Here is a 16,501-nt window from a genome sequence, read left to right as displayed (position 1 = left end):
AGAACTCATTTCCGTCACTTCTACCAACTACATAACCTCTCCATGCTTCTATCTTCTTTTCCATAAACGGAGATAACAATTGTCCCTACCTCATGAGGTTAATGTGGGATTAAATATTCCTTGCAAGTGTTTAGCACTGGATCTGACATGTAAGTACCCAATAAATGTTAATTTCTCACTAATTATGTTATTACTTTATCATCTATGTAATTAATCTGTCAATGGCTTCTTGGTGATAGAATTGGGAATAGAATCCGATTTCCAGCAGACTGTCAACAAAAATACATGAAAGACGGGAAACAATTCAAATTTTATTAAACATGAAGAGTAACAGACAAAGTTTTGGACTTAATAGCATAAACAGCAACCAAAACCACGGTGTACAAACACACTGACCTCAAGTGAACTTGTACCTGTTTAACAGATGCAATCTTTGTGGTGTTGCCAAAAGCATAATGGTGATTATTGTTACGTTTGGTAAGGTGCTCCACAGGAAAGATTTTATGCCTTAACTACTCTCTCTCTCTCTCTCACACACACAGACACACACACACACACACATACTCCTCTACATACGCTTAGCCCTCAGCAAAATATACTGCCTTTAGTTGCCGAATCCAATGCATCATGATTAAAAACATGGCTTTGCTCATTTAAAAAATGACATTAATTGTAGAGAAAACCTAGAGGAGATCTTAGCCTCCCCAGTGGGGGCCTAGGAGCCTTTAGCAGGAAGCTGGCAGACTGAGAGCAGGTGTCTATCACCTTCTGGGACTGCTCTGATTAACACGAATTAAGTTTTCCAAAAGGGAACTTTAGGAAGAAGGGAGGCAAACTCCTTTGCATTTTACAGAATGACCTTTGTTTTAATTTGGGGTGGGGGTGGGAGTGACTCTACTTAAAATTCTTATTGACTCTTCTGCAAACAGACCCAAGACCTTTCAAACATACATTTAGAATTGAGTTCCCTCACAAAACCGCTAAGTTGGAAGGAACCTCTGGGCTTTCTAGCACTGCTTCCTCTCCACCCAGTGCTAGAATTCCATCTGCGTGCTCATCAAGCCAATGGTCCTGCTTCAAACGATGGTTTCACAGCGGCCTGTCATACGTGAAGATGAAAGGCCTGTCACTATCCTGCTCACTGTGGGTTTTGGAATGGTCAAAGCGTCCACTTTCTCAAGAGGAGGAAGTGATCACTTACAGCCCTCCCATTCCTGTGTCCTCCAGGTGGCACAAGCAGTACCACAGGCTGACCAATTTTCGCCTTTTTTTGCAAGTCCAGTAGAAAGGAGGATGTGACCTTGTCAGGAAGTCCTAGGCTGCTCATTCCAAATCATGTCTAAATGATGTTGGCATAATATGATTTGGATTCATTTTTAATGGCCAAGTAATTAATCTTTGAAAGATGCTTATGATGAAAAGGTGAAAAATGACAACAGGACTCCTTTAATAGCTGCAGTCTGCGGAACTCATCTGACCCTGGGTGATCTAAGTCATTCCAAATCGGGCCATGCCTTCTCATGTCATTTAGCAGGACTGCTTTATTTACTAGCTGACTGCCCTGGACAGAAGGCAGTGAGTTCAGGGGTTGAGTGCTTGTGTGTGGTGACAATGACCTACATATAAGGCACCTGTACAGACTCCAAAGCTTTACAAAATTTAAAGCGAGGTAGGTTTCCGAAACCACCCCTGGCACGCCAAAGAATAAGTTTTATTATGATCTTTAAATTTCTTCTGCAGAAAACATCTGTGATGCTCATCAGATACAAGCAACCTAATTTCAGAAAGACTAGTACTCAAATACAGTTTTTTCAGTTACCATTTTAAACTTCAATGAATTTGGATTGTCTTCAGTACAATCCTTCAATACTTCTCCAGCTTTCTTCCTAGATATTGAACTATTTAAATTCTGCTGCAGTTAGTCTCTTTATCTATAAAAAGGCCAACTCCATGTTCACTTGTGTCTCTGAATATCACTAATTCAGTTCTGCTTAAGTTTGATAGAGGTTTTATTATTTACCTGAACAAGGTTATTTCAATTCCAATATGCATCCATCTCCCATTATAATCTGTAGCTTCAGATAAAATGGGATATCTGTAGGAATATTCCACTATTCAGATTCCCCAAGACTATGACAGTAAGAGAGAAGCATTGCTAACAGATTGACAAGGAGATCACCATTAAAGAATTATTAAAGGTCATTAAAGAATCACATACTCTGGACACAGGAAACTAGAAAATCCCACTGATAAAAGGGTATTTTAATCTTGCAGAAAATGTTTCTTTATAACAACGGCAAAATCTCTTACCACAAGTTAGTGAAAGAAAAGAACAATCACCTTTAAAGTCAAGACAGCTATCAAATTATAAATCATACACATAGCACCGATATTAACCTTATACTGTGTAAGATGCACGTGCCCACCAAGGAGAACAGAATTTTGGGGGATGCTTGCAGTGCTATTCATTTTTAGGAACTCATAATTTTGAAGTGAACATTTCTGTGGCAGATGCTTTTCCTAAAAATCACTGTATCATCCAATAAATATTTGACTAACATCCATTTTGTGGTTCTGGGTTTTCTTTCTGAGACCTAATAGGAAATAAGAAAACTCCTTAGATATTTTAGAGCAGAATTCGTCACAGCAAGCTTCGATACTGTTGCAAAATTTTAATTTAAAGCAGAAAACATGCTGATGTGTCAGTGACAAAATTAAAATATTTCAGACTTCAAAAACCCCCAAGCACTTCTCTGTACAACATTGATGAATATATATCTTTGCTATATAATTTTAAAACATGGAATAGTTTTCCTTTTCTCTTTGCTATATATAATATATGTCTTCCAAAATACATCGTCAGTATTTATATCTGAAAAATACTGTACAAAAAGAACTTCCTATAATTACTCTGTATAAACATTAAACAATTTAATAATCTCTCCTTTTGGTCTACAGTAAACATTTAAATTGATTGGATTAACCACAGTTTGTGACAACACCATCCCCTTCGGAGATACACCAGTGTCTTTTACATTCATTTTTCAGAAGTCCACTTAATAAGAGCACATACGTTCAAAAGAAAACAGAGAGTAAGAAACATAAGCTCCAGAATCATTAATTTATGAAGCATTCAAATATGACACCACTAAGAAAAAGGGGTTTTACAAAACATCAACTTATTAACTGATTTTTAAAACAACAAGGTATAATTCACAAAAATATATACATTACCAAAAAAATGGGGAAAACTGAATCTTAAGTAATTGAATTGTATTGAATATCAAGAGGGATGTGGAAAAAGTTAACTAGAAAATTGGGGGCTGGGGGCATGGGAAAAGAGAGAAAACAAAAGCAAACACATCAATGTCAAAAGCTGTTCCAAGATGCATTTTTTGGCTGTACACTGATAAGTTAACCCCTTGTTCTTAGACCTGGCGTTTCCCTCTGCTTCCTGGTCCTGGGGATGTTCTGGGCATGCTCAAATACATTACTGTAATTTTTGCTTTTTAAAAGACAGTGAAATTCTCAGGTAGGGAAAAGATCCTACTTCCACTAGTAATACTCAGGCAGCATGCTCTAGCGTACAATAGGATTATTGCTTTAGGTACAGACAGTGCAAAAACACACTCTGTGTTCTATAAGAGTACTCTTACTCGCTGGAGTTGGTAGAGTTAAAAGGAAACTTAGTAGAGAGCACTAAGTAAATATGGGATCTAGTAAATCTAAACAGCACTTTAAATTTGACGACGATTATCACCAAAACTTAAAAAGTGAGGAAAGCAACCTATAGCTGAACGGAGCTGCAGTGTAGTGCTAAATTACTCTGTGCACCTTATTAGCATGGTAACTTACAGATTAATCAGAAACAAGAGCCTGTGGTCTTGAGAAACCGAGATCTACTATTTCAGCAGGGCCCTTCTTAGTGAACCCGAGCAGAAGGTCCTGAAAGAGTGGGCAGGCGCACACTTGAAGCCACACGGAAAGGGCGGGAGTGGGGTGAGGGGCGGGGAGCAGGAAACCCGCGCCGTCTCCTCAGTCCAGTAAAAACATGGCACCTGTCGTTTCAAAATGGCGGGCGCAAAGGGATGCACGCGCACGCGCACACACCCGCTGACATACGGGAGCACACGCGCGCGCACACACACCCCTCTGAGCACACAGGAGCACGCACACACACACACCGCGCTGACCACAGAGGAGCACAAACGCACACACCGCTGACCACACAGGAGCACAAGCGCGCGCGCGCACACACACACACACACGCACGCACGCACGCACGCACGCACACCCCAAAACGTGAGTCCGTCGTGTTGCTGCGTCTGGTAAAGTGCTGATGTCGGAAAGGTCGGTCGCTGCGGTGAAGGCCTGTCCGGGCCGCGGCCGCCCGCCGCCCGCCTACAGGGGCCCGTGCCGGGCCTCGTACTTGGCCAGGATGTTCTTGCACTTGCCCAGCTCCTTGCGCAGGTCGGCCACCTCCTGGCGCAGCGCCGAGTTCTCCTTCTCCAGGAAGGACGCGCGAATGGCGATCTGGTTCTCCTTGAGGCGCCGCGCATCGCGCGAGCGCTTGGCCGCCATGTTGTTCTTCCGGCGCCGCGCCCAGTACTTGTCGTCCTGCCGGGAGACACACGAGGCGTCAGAGCGCGGCCGCCCGGGCCTCCTCCCCCCCGGCCCGGGCCTCCTCCCCCCCGGCCCGGGCCTCCCCCACCCCCGGCCCGGGCCTCCCCCACCCCCGGCCCGGGCCTCCCCCACCCCCGGCCCGGGCCTCCCCCACCCCCGGCCCGGGCCTCCCCCACCCCCGGCCCGGGCCTCCCCCACCCCCGGCCCGGGCCTCCCCCACCCCCGGCCCGGGCCTCCCCCACCCCCGGCCCGGGCCTCCCCCACCCCCGGCCCGGGCCTCCCCCACCCCCGGCCCGGGCCTCCTCCCCAACCCCGGCCCGGGCCTCCCCAACCCCCGGCCCGGGCCTCCCCAACCCCGGCCCGGGCCTCCCCAACCCCGGCCCGGGCCTCCCCCACCCCCGGCCCGGGCCTCCTCCCCCCCGGCCCGGCCCTCTATCAGGCCGCCTCTCCCGCCAGGCAGAGCGCAAGCCCGCCAAGTGGGGTGCAGGCCCTGCACCCCCGAAAGGACAGGCCGAATTCCTTCTCTTCGTGCAACCCCTTCCTTCCCTGGGCGCGCGTGCTTTCTGAGATAAGCTGGTACTTTATTGCTGGAAGACGACCTGGCAATGTCTTGTCAAGGGCCACCTCACGCCTGGCTCTCTCCCTAGGGCAGTCCTCAGTCACCTGCGCACACAAGCGCCTGTTTTTACTAAAGCGTTGTCCGCAGATGCTGACTGCAGCCATGAAATTAAAGACGCTTACTCCTTGGAAGGAAAGTTATGACCAACCTAGACAGCATATTAAAAAGCAGAGACATTACTTTGCCAACAAAGGTCCGTCCAGTCAAGGCTATGGTTTTTCGAGTGGTCATGTATGGATGTGAGAGCTGGACTGTGAAGAAAGCTGAGCACCAAAGAATTGATGCTTTTGAACTGTGATGTTGGAGAAGACTCTTGAGAGTCCCCTGGACTGCAAGGAGATCCAACCAGTCCATCCTAAAGGAGACCAGTCCTGGGTGTTCACTGGAAGGACTGATGCTGAAGCTGGAACTCCAATATTTTGGCCACCTGATGCGAGGAGTTGACTCATTGGAAACGACCCTGATGCTGGGAAAGATTGAAGGTGGGAGTAGGGGAGGACAGAGGATGAGATGGTTGGATGGCATCACCAACTCAATGGACATGAATTTGGGTAAACTCTGGGAGTTGGTGATGGACAGAGAGGCCTGGGGTGCTGTGGTCCACGGTGTCGCAAAGAGTCAGACACCACTGAGCGACTGAACTGAACTGTCCAGAACTGAAAGAAATGGGCACCACCCCCCCCACCAATTATCAGTACGAGCTTTGATAACTACATCATGATAAGTCACACAACTATTAAAAATAATGATCCTGCTGAATCAGAAAGATGCTAGAGACATATTACTGTGTGGGTAGAAACAGTGGCAATTTGCAGATCAATAGGTTCTCATCCCACTTCGTTTTTTTTTTTTTTAAGTAATAATATATATTCAGAAATAGTATAAATCCAGAAAGATTTATACCCAGCTATTAAAAGTGGTGCCTTTGGAAGGAGGATTGAAGGAGGGAGGATCTTTCAGTTTTTATGTCCTTCTGAACTATTAGAATATTCTATAATGGCATGTATACTTTGGCAATTAAAAACAAACAATAATGTTCCACTTGGCCACTGATTAATAAATTCTTATTCATGGCTAGCATTTAAATAATTTACTCTAACTTTTTTTGTTTAACTGTTTGTTAACTAGGCCTTCTTAGCCTGAGTGATGTTTGATTGTGGTCAACTTGAAAACAGTCCCTTTTCCCCCCCATCACGGCTCTCTCTGCCAAAAAAGGGAAAACCGTCCTAGAAGTACTAAGAAAGTCTTCTTCCATTTATGGTGCCACCAGGTGGGTTTGCCACCCCTTTTTTTCAACACATTGCAATAGTAAATTCCTCAATCCTAGCAATGCTAATACCTGCAGTTAGTACCACCCAGAATAAGTGAGTGAGGTCAGTTCTAACCCTGCCCCAGGATTCCAAGGGGCATTTGGCATTGGAGGAGGTCACATGGTGACCTCAGACTTGAGGGGAAATCTGCAAACAAGTTGCAAGGTCAGTGGTCTGCCCCATCCGTGCCCTTTACCTTCAGCCAACACTGCCCAGCCGACAGGAGGTGTAAGACAAAGTCAGTGCAGGCACCTTCTGTCTGCTTTTCACAAGCTAGTACTATTCTCTTATTTATAAAGCACTCCCAGCTTACTATACATTTCATAATACTATACAACAAAGTGAAAAACATGATCTTCATAATCGCCGAAGAATTATTCTTAGGAGGCTATCCTTTGGAAACCTTGGGGCAGGATTTGTTGCTTGCCCTTGGGAAAAAGGCGTGGGGAGCTGGAGGAAGAGGAGAGAGGCCAGGCCAGCTGGCTGGAAAAGAAGCTGGGAGGAGCTAAGAGAGCCTAAGACTCCGTGGGGTGAGAGGGTCTATGGCACATTAACAGTGACACCTCCAGTTCTGATGGACGTTGTCTATGTTAGTAAGCCCCAGATGCACGCCCTTGGTAAGTCAGGAAATCTACCCCTCTCATCAGTGTTCCCAGAAGTGTGGCTTCCAAGATGATTTGAAAGAGGGACTAACTTAGGATGTATCAGAACTTGCACATAGGGGCCAGGGAGTAGGGAGAACAAGGCCCTGGGAAATTGAAGAAGCTGTGTTTTCAGGGGGATGGAGAAGGGGTACCACCACAGGCCTTGGAGGTTTGGGATCAGGTCTTAAGGACCAGGGGAGTCACCAGCTGACCTCAGTGTAACAACCGATTTCTGAGCTCTTCTCACTTCTGAGGTACTTCCATTTCCCAGCCTCCTGTGCACGTGAACAGATGAGCGAGCCAAGTTGTGAAATGTGGACCGTCTCAAGTAGGAGGGGAGCTGGGAGCAGGAACGGAGCAGGGGACACAGGAGGCAGGAATGATGGAAAGAGGGCTGTCCCTGACAAGAAAACCAGCCTCCCCAACTCTGTTACCGCAGAATGGGGGTGGGGTGCAGAAGTATTGATTGAGGCTGATACATCACGTGTGCCCTTTCCCTCTACCTCCCAGGGGCGGATGCCATCTGGCTCCCGAGGCACCACCACCTGGCAAAGCACCTTCAGTCCAGTCCCATCTTCTTGAGGGTCTGCGTTTGATGCCACCTCCACTCAGCAGGCCCCTCCTGACATATCAGCACTCCCTTTTTCTCACTTGGGGGTAGGAATAATGTCAGTAGCGGTTCACCTCTGAATCCCCAGGCCCTGACTGGGCAGACACTAGCATTTGAAAAATATTTGTCAAGTAAATGAATAGGTCTTTGGAAGACACCAAGGCGATTAAACTGATTCTCAGTTAGGAACCAGTATGCCACCCTTTCATCTTCCCGGGTGGGGGCAAGACGCCTGCTAACCCAGATGAATGGCTCCAGAGAGGAAGTGCAGGCAGTGAGGGCCGCTTCACTCACTCAGTCTGCTCACCCAGCGCTGGAGGCCACACATGTGGCTCCCACCTGCCCCAGCTCAGTCCTCCTGCTGCACAAGAAACACCTTGGAGTTCTGCTTCCTGTTTCACCTGTGCTCGTGGTCTGGGGCCTGAGGATTTGCTCACAACTGAAGGAATCCAGAGACCCCTGGTAGGAGAATGTTCTTGCCTGTTCCCCACACTGGCACGTGGAAAGGCCATGTCCAGCCATGGTGGTGGTAACATGTATAATTCCAGCACAGCAATGTTCATGTGGCCTCTCTGTTGCCAAGGTTACCTGGGTAATTAAAGCAGCTTGCTCCTTGCTTTAAACTTGTAAATTTGGAGACTGTGCAAGTCTGGCTAGAGGTTTTATCTACTACACAGCAGCACCTCTTGAAACTTGCCTCCACTCAAGAGGAAATCCATGCTGAATGGGCTCCCTGATTTAGTTTAAGAAGCCAGTGCTAAAATACACAGAGGACTGAATGACTAAGAACACAAGGTGAGGAAAAGCATCCGTTGAAAGAAGGTACTTAAACTGCCCAAGACCTAATCCCGTGGGCCCCTTTCTTATCCCATCTTTGTCTAACCATCAGTTCCTTGACTAGTCTCTGTCTTCTGGTGTGTTTACTATGCACTTTCCTCCTTTGAGTCTGACAGTTATTGAGGATGACAATTACTGGAGGTCCTTGTTGTAGCTCCTGTCAGGGCCACATGCCGCAGTGACGTTTCTGGAAGCTAGCAGACTTGGGGACCTGGCTGGGTCTTGTTCTAACTACCAGGGCTCATCTTCGCTTTCCTTCATCTCCCATTTCCTCAGTGGTACAATGACCACTTTGATCTGAGGTCTGAGGTCCCCTTCACCTTGGGCATTTTATGACCCTGCATCACCGCAGGTAATTTCAGGTGCTGGATGACAGCAGTGGCAAATCTGCAGGCATGTTTTCTTCCAGTGCTCTTCAGGTCTGAAAAGCAGGCATGACTGGTCTAAAGTGGTTCCAGGATAATGTCCCAAACTCCCTATTTTCCCAACATGAGTTCTCTTCATGTGAACCATGTTTAGGTTTGAGAAGCCAGAAAAGACCTAATTATGCCTGCTTCCAATGCCTTGAATGTATACAATCACATCTCTATTGTTCATATGATTAGAAAGCAGCATAAACACAGACAATTCTAAGCAATGGCTAATCAAAAATGGTTCTATTTTGGTATCAGTAAGCATGGCATAATTTTAGAATTCTCTTCCTAAGGTATCATAAATGTGTCAGGTTAATTTTGTTTAAGTTGTATCTGATTTCCTAAGGTAAATCTATTTTCCTTTATAAATAACGTGTCCCTTCAACACAGTAGAGAAAAACCAACCTCAAATTAACCTTTTGTTGAGATACCCAAGTGATCACTATGTGAGACGCAGAGTGAACATACTTACAAATAGTGTCAGGAAACCCCCCAGCTTCCTTAACAAAGTCCCACCCTGGCATCCAAGGTTGGCAATGTGGAGAGAGGTCCTGTCTCTCACTGTTATTCCCTGAGGCCTACAGAGAAATGGCAGCAGTTAATTAGCATTAAACTCCCAAAGGAAAGGTAACCCTTGAAGACTCTGAGGTCTAGGTACCCTTCCCAATAATTTTTTTTTTTTTTCCTTTCCAACCTTGAAAGATCCAGATTTGTCTTTACTAGGCTTTCATGGATTTCCTTGCAGGTAGCAGTGGGCTTGCTTCCTTCATGGGCTGCAAAGTACTTCATTTTATTGCTTTTCCTTATTTCTGTGCATTATCAAGAAAAGAAAGGCAAAGTACAGAAGACATCCAGAGAGGAAGCAACCAGCCTTGTCACATGCTGAAAAATGGGGCCGAAAACTACCAGTCTTTGTTCACAAGCTTGTGTGCTTTTCCTGGGCTCACCCTTTCAGCCTGCCTCTCGACCCTACTCTCCACTTGCCCACAGCCTAGTTACCAGTTCCCGTTTACCTTCAGGTCGTCTGGGATGAAGACTTTGCGCGCTTTCTTAATCATGGGCTGTGGCTTCAGCTCTTCCTCGGAGAACTTGCGTTTGCGAGGGTCAAACATCTCCTGGCCAGGGATGCTGGAGAGGGCGAGGTCGGCCGGGTCCGGCTCGTAGCCCACGGGCACCTGGATGGTGTCGGGGTCGATGGGGCTCGGAGTATTGCGGTTGGCTGGCAGCAGCTGGCCTGGAACGATACGTGAGCTTTAGTTTGTGAGCATTCTGTGGAAGCCCAGGAGAGGCTATTGACTGCCATCTACTTGGTGATGCTCAGGATGAGGTGAAGGGTCTTAAGCTTACTTAAATGTGACCCCAACATCCCCCCTGAGGCACAGCAGGCTGAACACTTTACTCACGTCAGATAGGGGGAAACAAAGACCCACGTACACATATTCACAAGCTAAATTAAAAAATGCATGCGTTCATCCCTTCCTATAACATAATCCCGAAGCACCAACTATGTGGCAGGTACTCTGTTGTTTTTACCTTTAAGGTTTTTTCCAAGTGAGTCGGGGAATCAGATTAAAACCAGCCAGTGAGATATAGTGAAGGGGTGAAAGGAAACCACATGTGCTTGCAGAGTGGAGGAACAGGACACAAGACAAAGCAGGCCAGGGAACACTTTCCAGAGAGAATGCTCGGCATAGCTGCATCTCTACAGAGAAATGAGCCACAAAGGTAATCCAGGGACCCAAGACAGAGGGTCAGGTTTTGAAAGAACCACGAGCAGTCTTGGGTGGCTCTGTCAGAGCAGGAGACCAAGAGAGGCAGGAGTGCAAGAGATGTGGTCAGGAAGGCGGCCAGTAGGGATGTTCAAGAGGCCTTGAATGTCACTGAGGGGTTCTGCGCACGGAAGTGACAGGCGGAGCTGAGGTTTGGAAAGCGGGAGGAGTGAGCTGCAGGGGACAGGACTGGACACGGGAGATGAGCCGCCAGGCTGCACCCTAACCCACATGGGCACTCCGGAAACACAGAGCAAAATGGAAAAGACACAGTGGAGATGCTCTAACTTCCACCTGAGGCATCTGTGAACCAAGCTGCCGAAATGCACAAAGGTCCTCAGAGCAACAAGCTGACTGCGTTTTGCAAAGTGTCTTACTGGTGAATGTGAACTTGATAACAGACTGCAGTGTTTATGAGGGGAGCTCTGAATCCTAACTTCCAGTTGCACCTGAATTTTACAGTCATCCCTTTCATGCCCAAAGAATACATGAGAGGATATGCCTCGGCTAGGTCTGGCCCGGGTCCTCCTCCATCTTCACTGCTGAAGGCCGGATGTCACGTGGAACATCCTGTAGGTGCCATTAGAACCTACCCTGGGCTAAAGGGCAAAGCCGTTGGCTCGCTTTCTGGCTAAACTGTGAAACCACACTTGTCTGTTTTTCAGAAAGGCCTGGTGGGGAGCTTGCAGAATGAATGTTCTGGGTGACCTTTTGGTCCTCACTCTGCTTTGAGCTCTCTTTGTATCCTGCTTGCCAGAGAGGAAGGGATGGGCCCCCAGGCACTGGCAGAGGATGGAGATTCTCATTAGCCAAGCTCTGCTTGGTTCCAGCTTCTAGTGGCTGCTGAGATCTGCACTGGATGGTGTCAAGCCAGATTTGATCTTGTGCCTCTCGACACTGACTGAGAGAATGAGCCGTGTCTGACTCAAACTGGTATTTTATTTTCCCTTTAGGAACTCTCTTTGAACTTAATAATAAAGCTACCCAATGCCCGCCACCCCCACAACCCCCGCACCCAATACAAACACACACAGGCATAAATACCCTCTTCTACCATCTAATTGGTCAAAGTTACTTCAAGTAGTTATGTTGTATTTAAAGATTATACTCTATTTCTTTATACATGTTAAGCTTTACACACACACATATACACACACTCCTCCCCTACCGACTACGTGGTCTTTCATCTTTCCTCTATTTTATCCCCACCCACTTCTCCCAGTGTGCCTACTTCAGAGTTCTGCTTCTACAAAGAATACTGCTCATTTAATGGTGGCCCTCAGAAATGCCGGGTGCTGACATTCATTCATGGACATTCTAACAATAACACTTCACATGAGGCAGAACCTTTATCTGCATTCTTTCTCTTCAGCCCTTTCTTCCAATGGAAGTAGGTCAGCCCTACCTGAAAAATGGAGAAAACCTAACCAGACCGCAGATGAGTCAGTGGCTTCCCAGCATCACAGAGCACCCAACGAAAGACCTGAGAAACATCCAGGTCTCCCTTCTCCCAAGATACCCTTGCATCATCTTGTTTGTCTATATTTTCGACTGCATTAACTCTGCTGGACACGCTTGTTTCCCACTTTATTCCTAAATGTCAACAGTATCCCTGAGTAACAGGGAGGAGGATCTTTATTATTTTATCCTACTTTTTGTGGATTTGCAAAATTTTATTAATAAGAATTTTCAAATTATAAATGAATCATTACATTAATCTTTTAAATTACCACAGATGTTCATTGCAAAATTTCAACAAATGCAGAAATGTGTCTCCCTTGCCCTCAATCCATCTTGCTGTTCTTCCCAAAGGATACCTTTAACTGTTTAGTGTGAACTTCTCAATCCTATAGGATTATACTACCCCTAGGTCTTACATTACTCTTTCTATATACCAGTATACCATATGCAATTACCCATGTTAGTACAAACAGAACTACTCTGTTCTTTTTAAAGGGTGAGTAGTTCCCAAAATCTGGGTATAACAATTTACTTAATTATTTCCCAACTGATGCATTTTTAGGTATGTGAGTGTTTTTATAGAAGAGATTTCTAAAAGTGAGATTGCTCTTACAAAAGGCAAGTATTTTTAAATTTCTAAAAGCACTGCTAAGTCTTATCTATTTATACTTGCACCAACATTTCTGAGAGTGCATTTCTGTACCAATTGAATGATAATTTTTTAAATGTTGCCAATCTGATTACACAAATATCACTATTGTTTAATTTACATTTCCTTCTTAGTAGTGAGACTAAACAACTCATGTATCTATTGGATATTTGTTTTTTCTGCTGTATACTACCCTTTTCTTATTTTTTGCTCCTTTTTAAGTGGATTTTGTTGCTTATTCATTTGTAAGCACTCTTTATAGAAAGAATTTTATATCAACTATGGATATAATCATTTTATCTGTTTTCTCTGTAGAAAATATTTTCTCCCAGACTATTTGTATTCTAACTTTGCTTAGAGTTTTGCACTACTGATGAGATCTTGCACTATAATATAGTAATAATATCTTAAAATTTTCTTCTTTATGGCTTCTAATTTCATATCTTCTCTATCCCCAAAGCATACTATATGCATACATGTATACATGTGTGTGTGTGTGTATATATATATATATATATATATATACACTATATATGTGTACATATGTGTGTGGCTATATATATATACATATATATTACTCTATCAGAGAAGGCAATGGCACCCCACTCCAGTACTCTTGCCTGGAAAATCCCATGGATGGAGGAGCCTGGTAGGCTGCAGTCCATGGGGTCACTAAGAGTCGGACACGACTGAGCGACTTCCCTTCCACTTTTCACTTTTATGCATTGGAGAAGGAAATGGCAACCCACTCCAGTGTTCCTGCCTGGAGAATCCTGGGGACGGGGGAGCCCGGTGGGCTTCCATCTATGGGGTTGCACAGAGTTGGACATGACTGAAGCAACTTAGCAGTAGCAGCATATTACTCTATACTTTAATATAACTATATTTTAGGATTTTGAGTCACCTATGATTTATTTTTATATAACATACAAGCAAGAACCTTTATATAATACTTCCCAAATGGCTTAATATAATGGTATTAGTAAGATTTGATATTTGAAAGGGGAAGTTCTGCCCTCTTTATGGTTCTTTTCAGGAGATTTTCTTCAGTATTCTTATACTCATAGAAATAGGAATTTCTGGATACATTAAATTATATTTTAAATTATTAATGGGATTTTGAATGAAGATTGAATGAAACCATAGGTTAGTTTGGGGACAACTGATATCTTTAAAATATTCAATATATCCTTAGTATACTCTGCATTTTTATTACTTCATCTTTTTCTTATATCTTTAAGGGCACTTTACTCCCTTATTGGTTCTAATAGCTCTAACCGAGTTTTCAAGGTAAATAATCTTTTCTGCCTCTAGAGATAGTTGTTGCCTCAGTGTTTATAATTCCTACTTAAAAAAAAAAAAACAACTCACTGCATTGGCTAGGCTCTGCAAAAAAACACTGAGTAAAAGGGATGAGCCTAGAGTCTGTCCCAGACTTTTATGAAAATAACTTTTAATGCCTTACATCCTTAAGGTTTGTTCTAGACCCCTAGTAACCTTTTGAGAAGCTAAAACAGTTCCAACCTTCCCAGCCCTACTGTTGTTTTCTTAAAATCAGAAATTATGTATGATAATGCTGCTGCTAAGTCGCTTCAGTCGTGTCCGACTCTGTGCGACCCTACAGATGGCAGCCCACCAGGCTCCCCAGTCCCTGGGATTCTCCAGGCAAGAACACTGGAGTGGGTTTCCATTTCCTTCTCCAACACATGAAAGTGAAAAGTGAAAGTGAAATTGCTTAGTCGTGTCTGACTCTGTGTGACCCCATGGACTGCAGCCTACTAGGCTCCCCCGTCCCTGGGATTCTCCAGGCAAGAACACTGGAGTGGGTTGCCATTTCCTTCTCCAATGCATGAAAGTGAAAGTGAAGTCACTCTGTCGTGTCCGACCCTCAGCGACCCCATGGACTGCAGCCTTCCAGTCTCCTTCATCCGTGGGATTTTCCAGGCAAGAGTACTGGAGTGGGGTGCCATTACCTTCTCCATGTATGATAATAAATTTCCTCAAATGCATTTTTTAGTATCTGCTGAGATGATCAAGTGTTTTGTTTCTCTTTTCTGTATTTGTTAAGTCTGAGCTTGGTATTTTTCCAAGGCTTTCTCTGAAAGAACTGGGTGGACAGGATCAACCCCATGGTGTAGACTCTGCAGTTTGCTGGGACATAGTTTTCTTTTTTCTTAAAGCATCTCAGTGAAAGTCATTTCTAGGAGAGCCAAGGAGGATTTCTGGTGGAAAGGGTGGAACAAAGGGCTTAAATCTGGAAAGAGATGAAAAGTTATCTTGAAACCAAAAATTGGCCTCTGCTTTTGTCACAGAGTAGGTATGCCTAAACCTCCAAATAACATAATTGAAGATAGGATGTTTCTTATTCTTACATACTTAATAAGAATCTAGCAACCTCTTTGACCCCACACAGTCATAATTTGAGTATGAAATAGCACTTTTGACTGTCTTTGCACTCACTGCTTTCAGAGGAAAACCATCATTAGGGCTCACTTCACTGCAAAACACTCTGCTTCTGAGAATCCTTACGTTACAGGGAACCAATTAACTTAGAAGACTCCAGTAACATTCGAGGGTCTATAATGAGTGACCATTTTAGGTACAGAGATTAAATAAAGGCCCTACAAGCACATCCTAAGGATATGGGCTTTCTGGACCCTGAGGCTGACTCTGGGCCCTGAGGTCTCAATTCCAATGGCAGGAACCTCTTGGCCGGTCTAACAAGCACTCTGCAAAGACAGCAGTGTCCTAAAGGCCAGAGGTCTTGCCCCTCCCTCTCCCCACGTTCTGTTACATGCGACCCTGCAGGTCCAGGCTGAGTCTATTTCCCCGGCCTTCGCATCTGGGCTGGCCCTGTGACGAGCACTGGCCGACAGAACGTGACAGAAGTGACGGTGTCAGCTCCGAGGCTGGGCCTTGAGGGCTCGCACGTCCTGCTGCTCCTCTGCAGCACTGCAGTCCCCACCAGTCACACTGCCCCTCGAGCCTGCAGTGTGGGAGGGGCTGAGGGGGACAGGGAGCAGGCCAGTCCAGGCCAGCCCAGGTCACCTGTTCCCCAGACGTGCAAGTCCAGCCAAGATCAGCTGAGCCACCTGACCAACTCATAGCCACTTCAGACAGGGAACAATAAGCCTCCATCTGTGAATGCTACTGAGCGTTTGTGAGTGGTAAACACTGTCATGGCAACCCGACTGATCTACAGGCTGAGCTGTTGTACTTAAGCTGTTGTACTTGAGCTGTATAAGCTGTTGGGGAGATGCTTATACAATAACATTAAGATTACAACAAGGTTTTAAAATGTACTGAGTAGTGGTTAAGCCGTCTAGTGAGTCAGACTTGGGTTTGATTTCTCGTTCTGCCACCTATATGTTATAAACTTGGGTGTTTGCGTAAACGACCAGAAAGAAATTGTCCCCAATTCCTAGTAAGGGCTATAGTAAGGACAGAAACTATGGTGAATTTTTTTCCTTTTTAAAAACCTACCTCTCTGAGTTTAAGTCTTTTCATCTATAAACACGGATTACCATGCCTGTCTCACAGGGCTGTGTGAGAAACGAATGTGAAAA

The 16,501-nt window shown here is 45.2% G+C and overlaps 1 protein-coding gene across 1 annotated transcript in view; it reads right to left on the bottom strand.

The window, feature by feature from the left end:
* Positions 1-4,235: 4,235 nt before the first annotated feature.
* Positions 4,236-16,501, bottom strand: part of HLF (HLF transcription factor, PAR bZIP family member) — a 53,219-nt gene continuing 40,953 nt past the window's right edge. The window contains exons 3-4 of the mRNA XM_052657391.1: positions 10,070-10,290; positions 4,236-4,617 (exon numbers count right to left, since the gene is read on the bottom strand). Coding sequence (XP_052513351.1) covers positions 4,402-4,617; positions 10,070-10,290 — 437 coding nt within the window. The 3' untranslated portion in view covers positions 4,236-4,401. The remainder of the gene's footprint in view (positions 4,618-10,069; positions 10,291-16,501) is intronic.

The sequence above is a fragment of the Budorcas taxicolor genome, chromosome 19, assembly GCF_023091745.1.
Source record: "Budorcas taxicolor isolate Tak-1 chromosome 19, Takin1.1, whole genome shotgun sequence".
NCBI lineage: Eukaryota > Metazoa > Chordata > Mammalia > Artiodactyla > Bovidae > Budorcas > Budorcas taxicolor.
The sequence above is the reverse complement of the archived record's forward strand: the minus strand, read 5'-3'. Positions and strand labels throughout refer to the sequence as shown.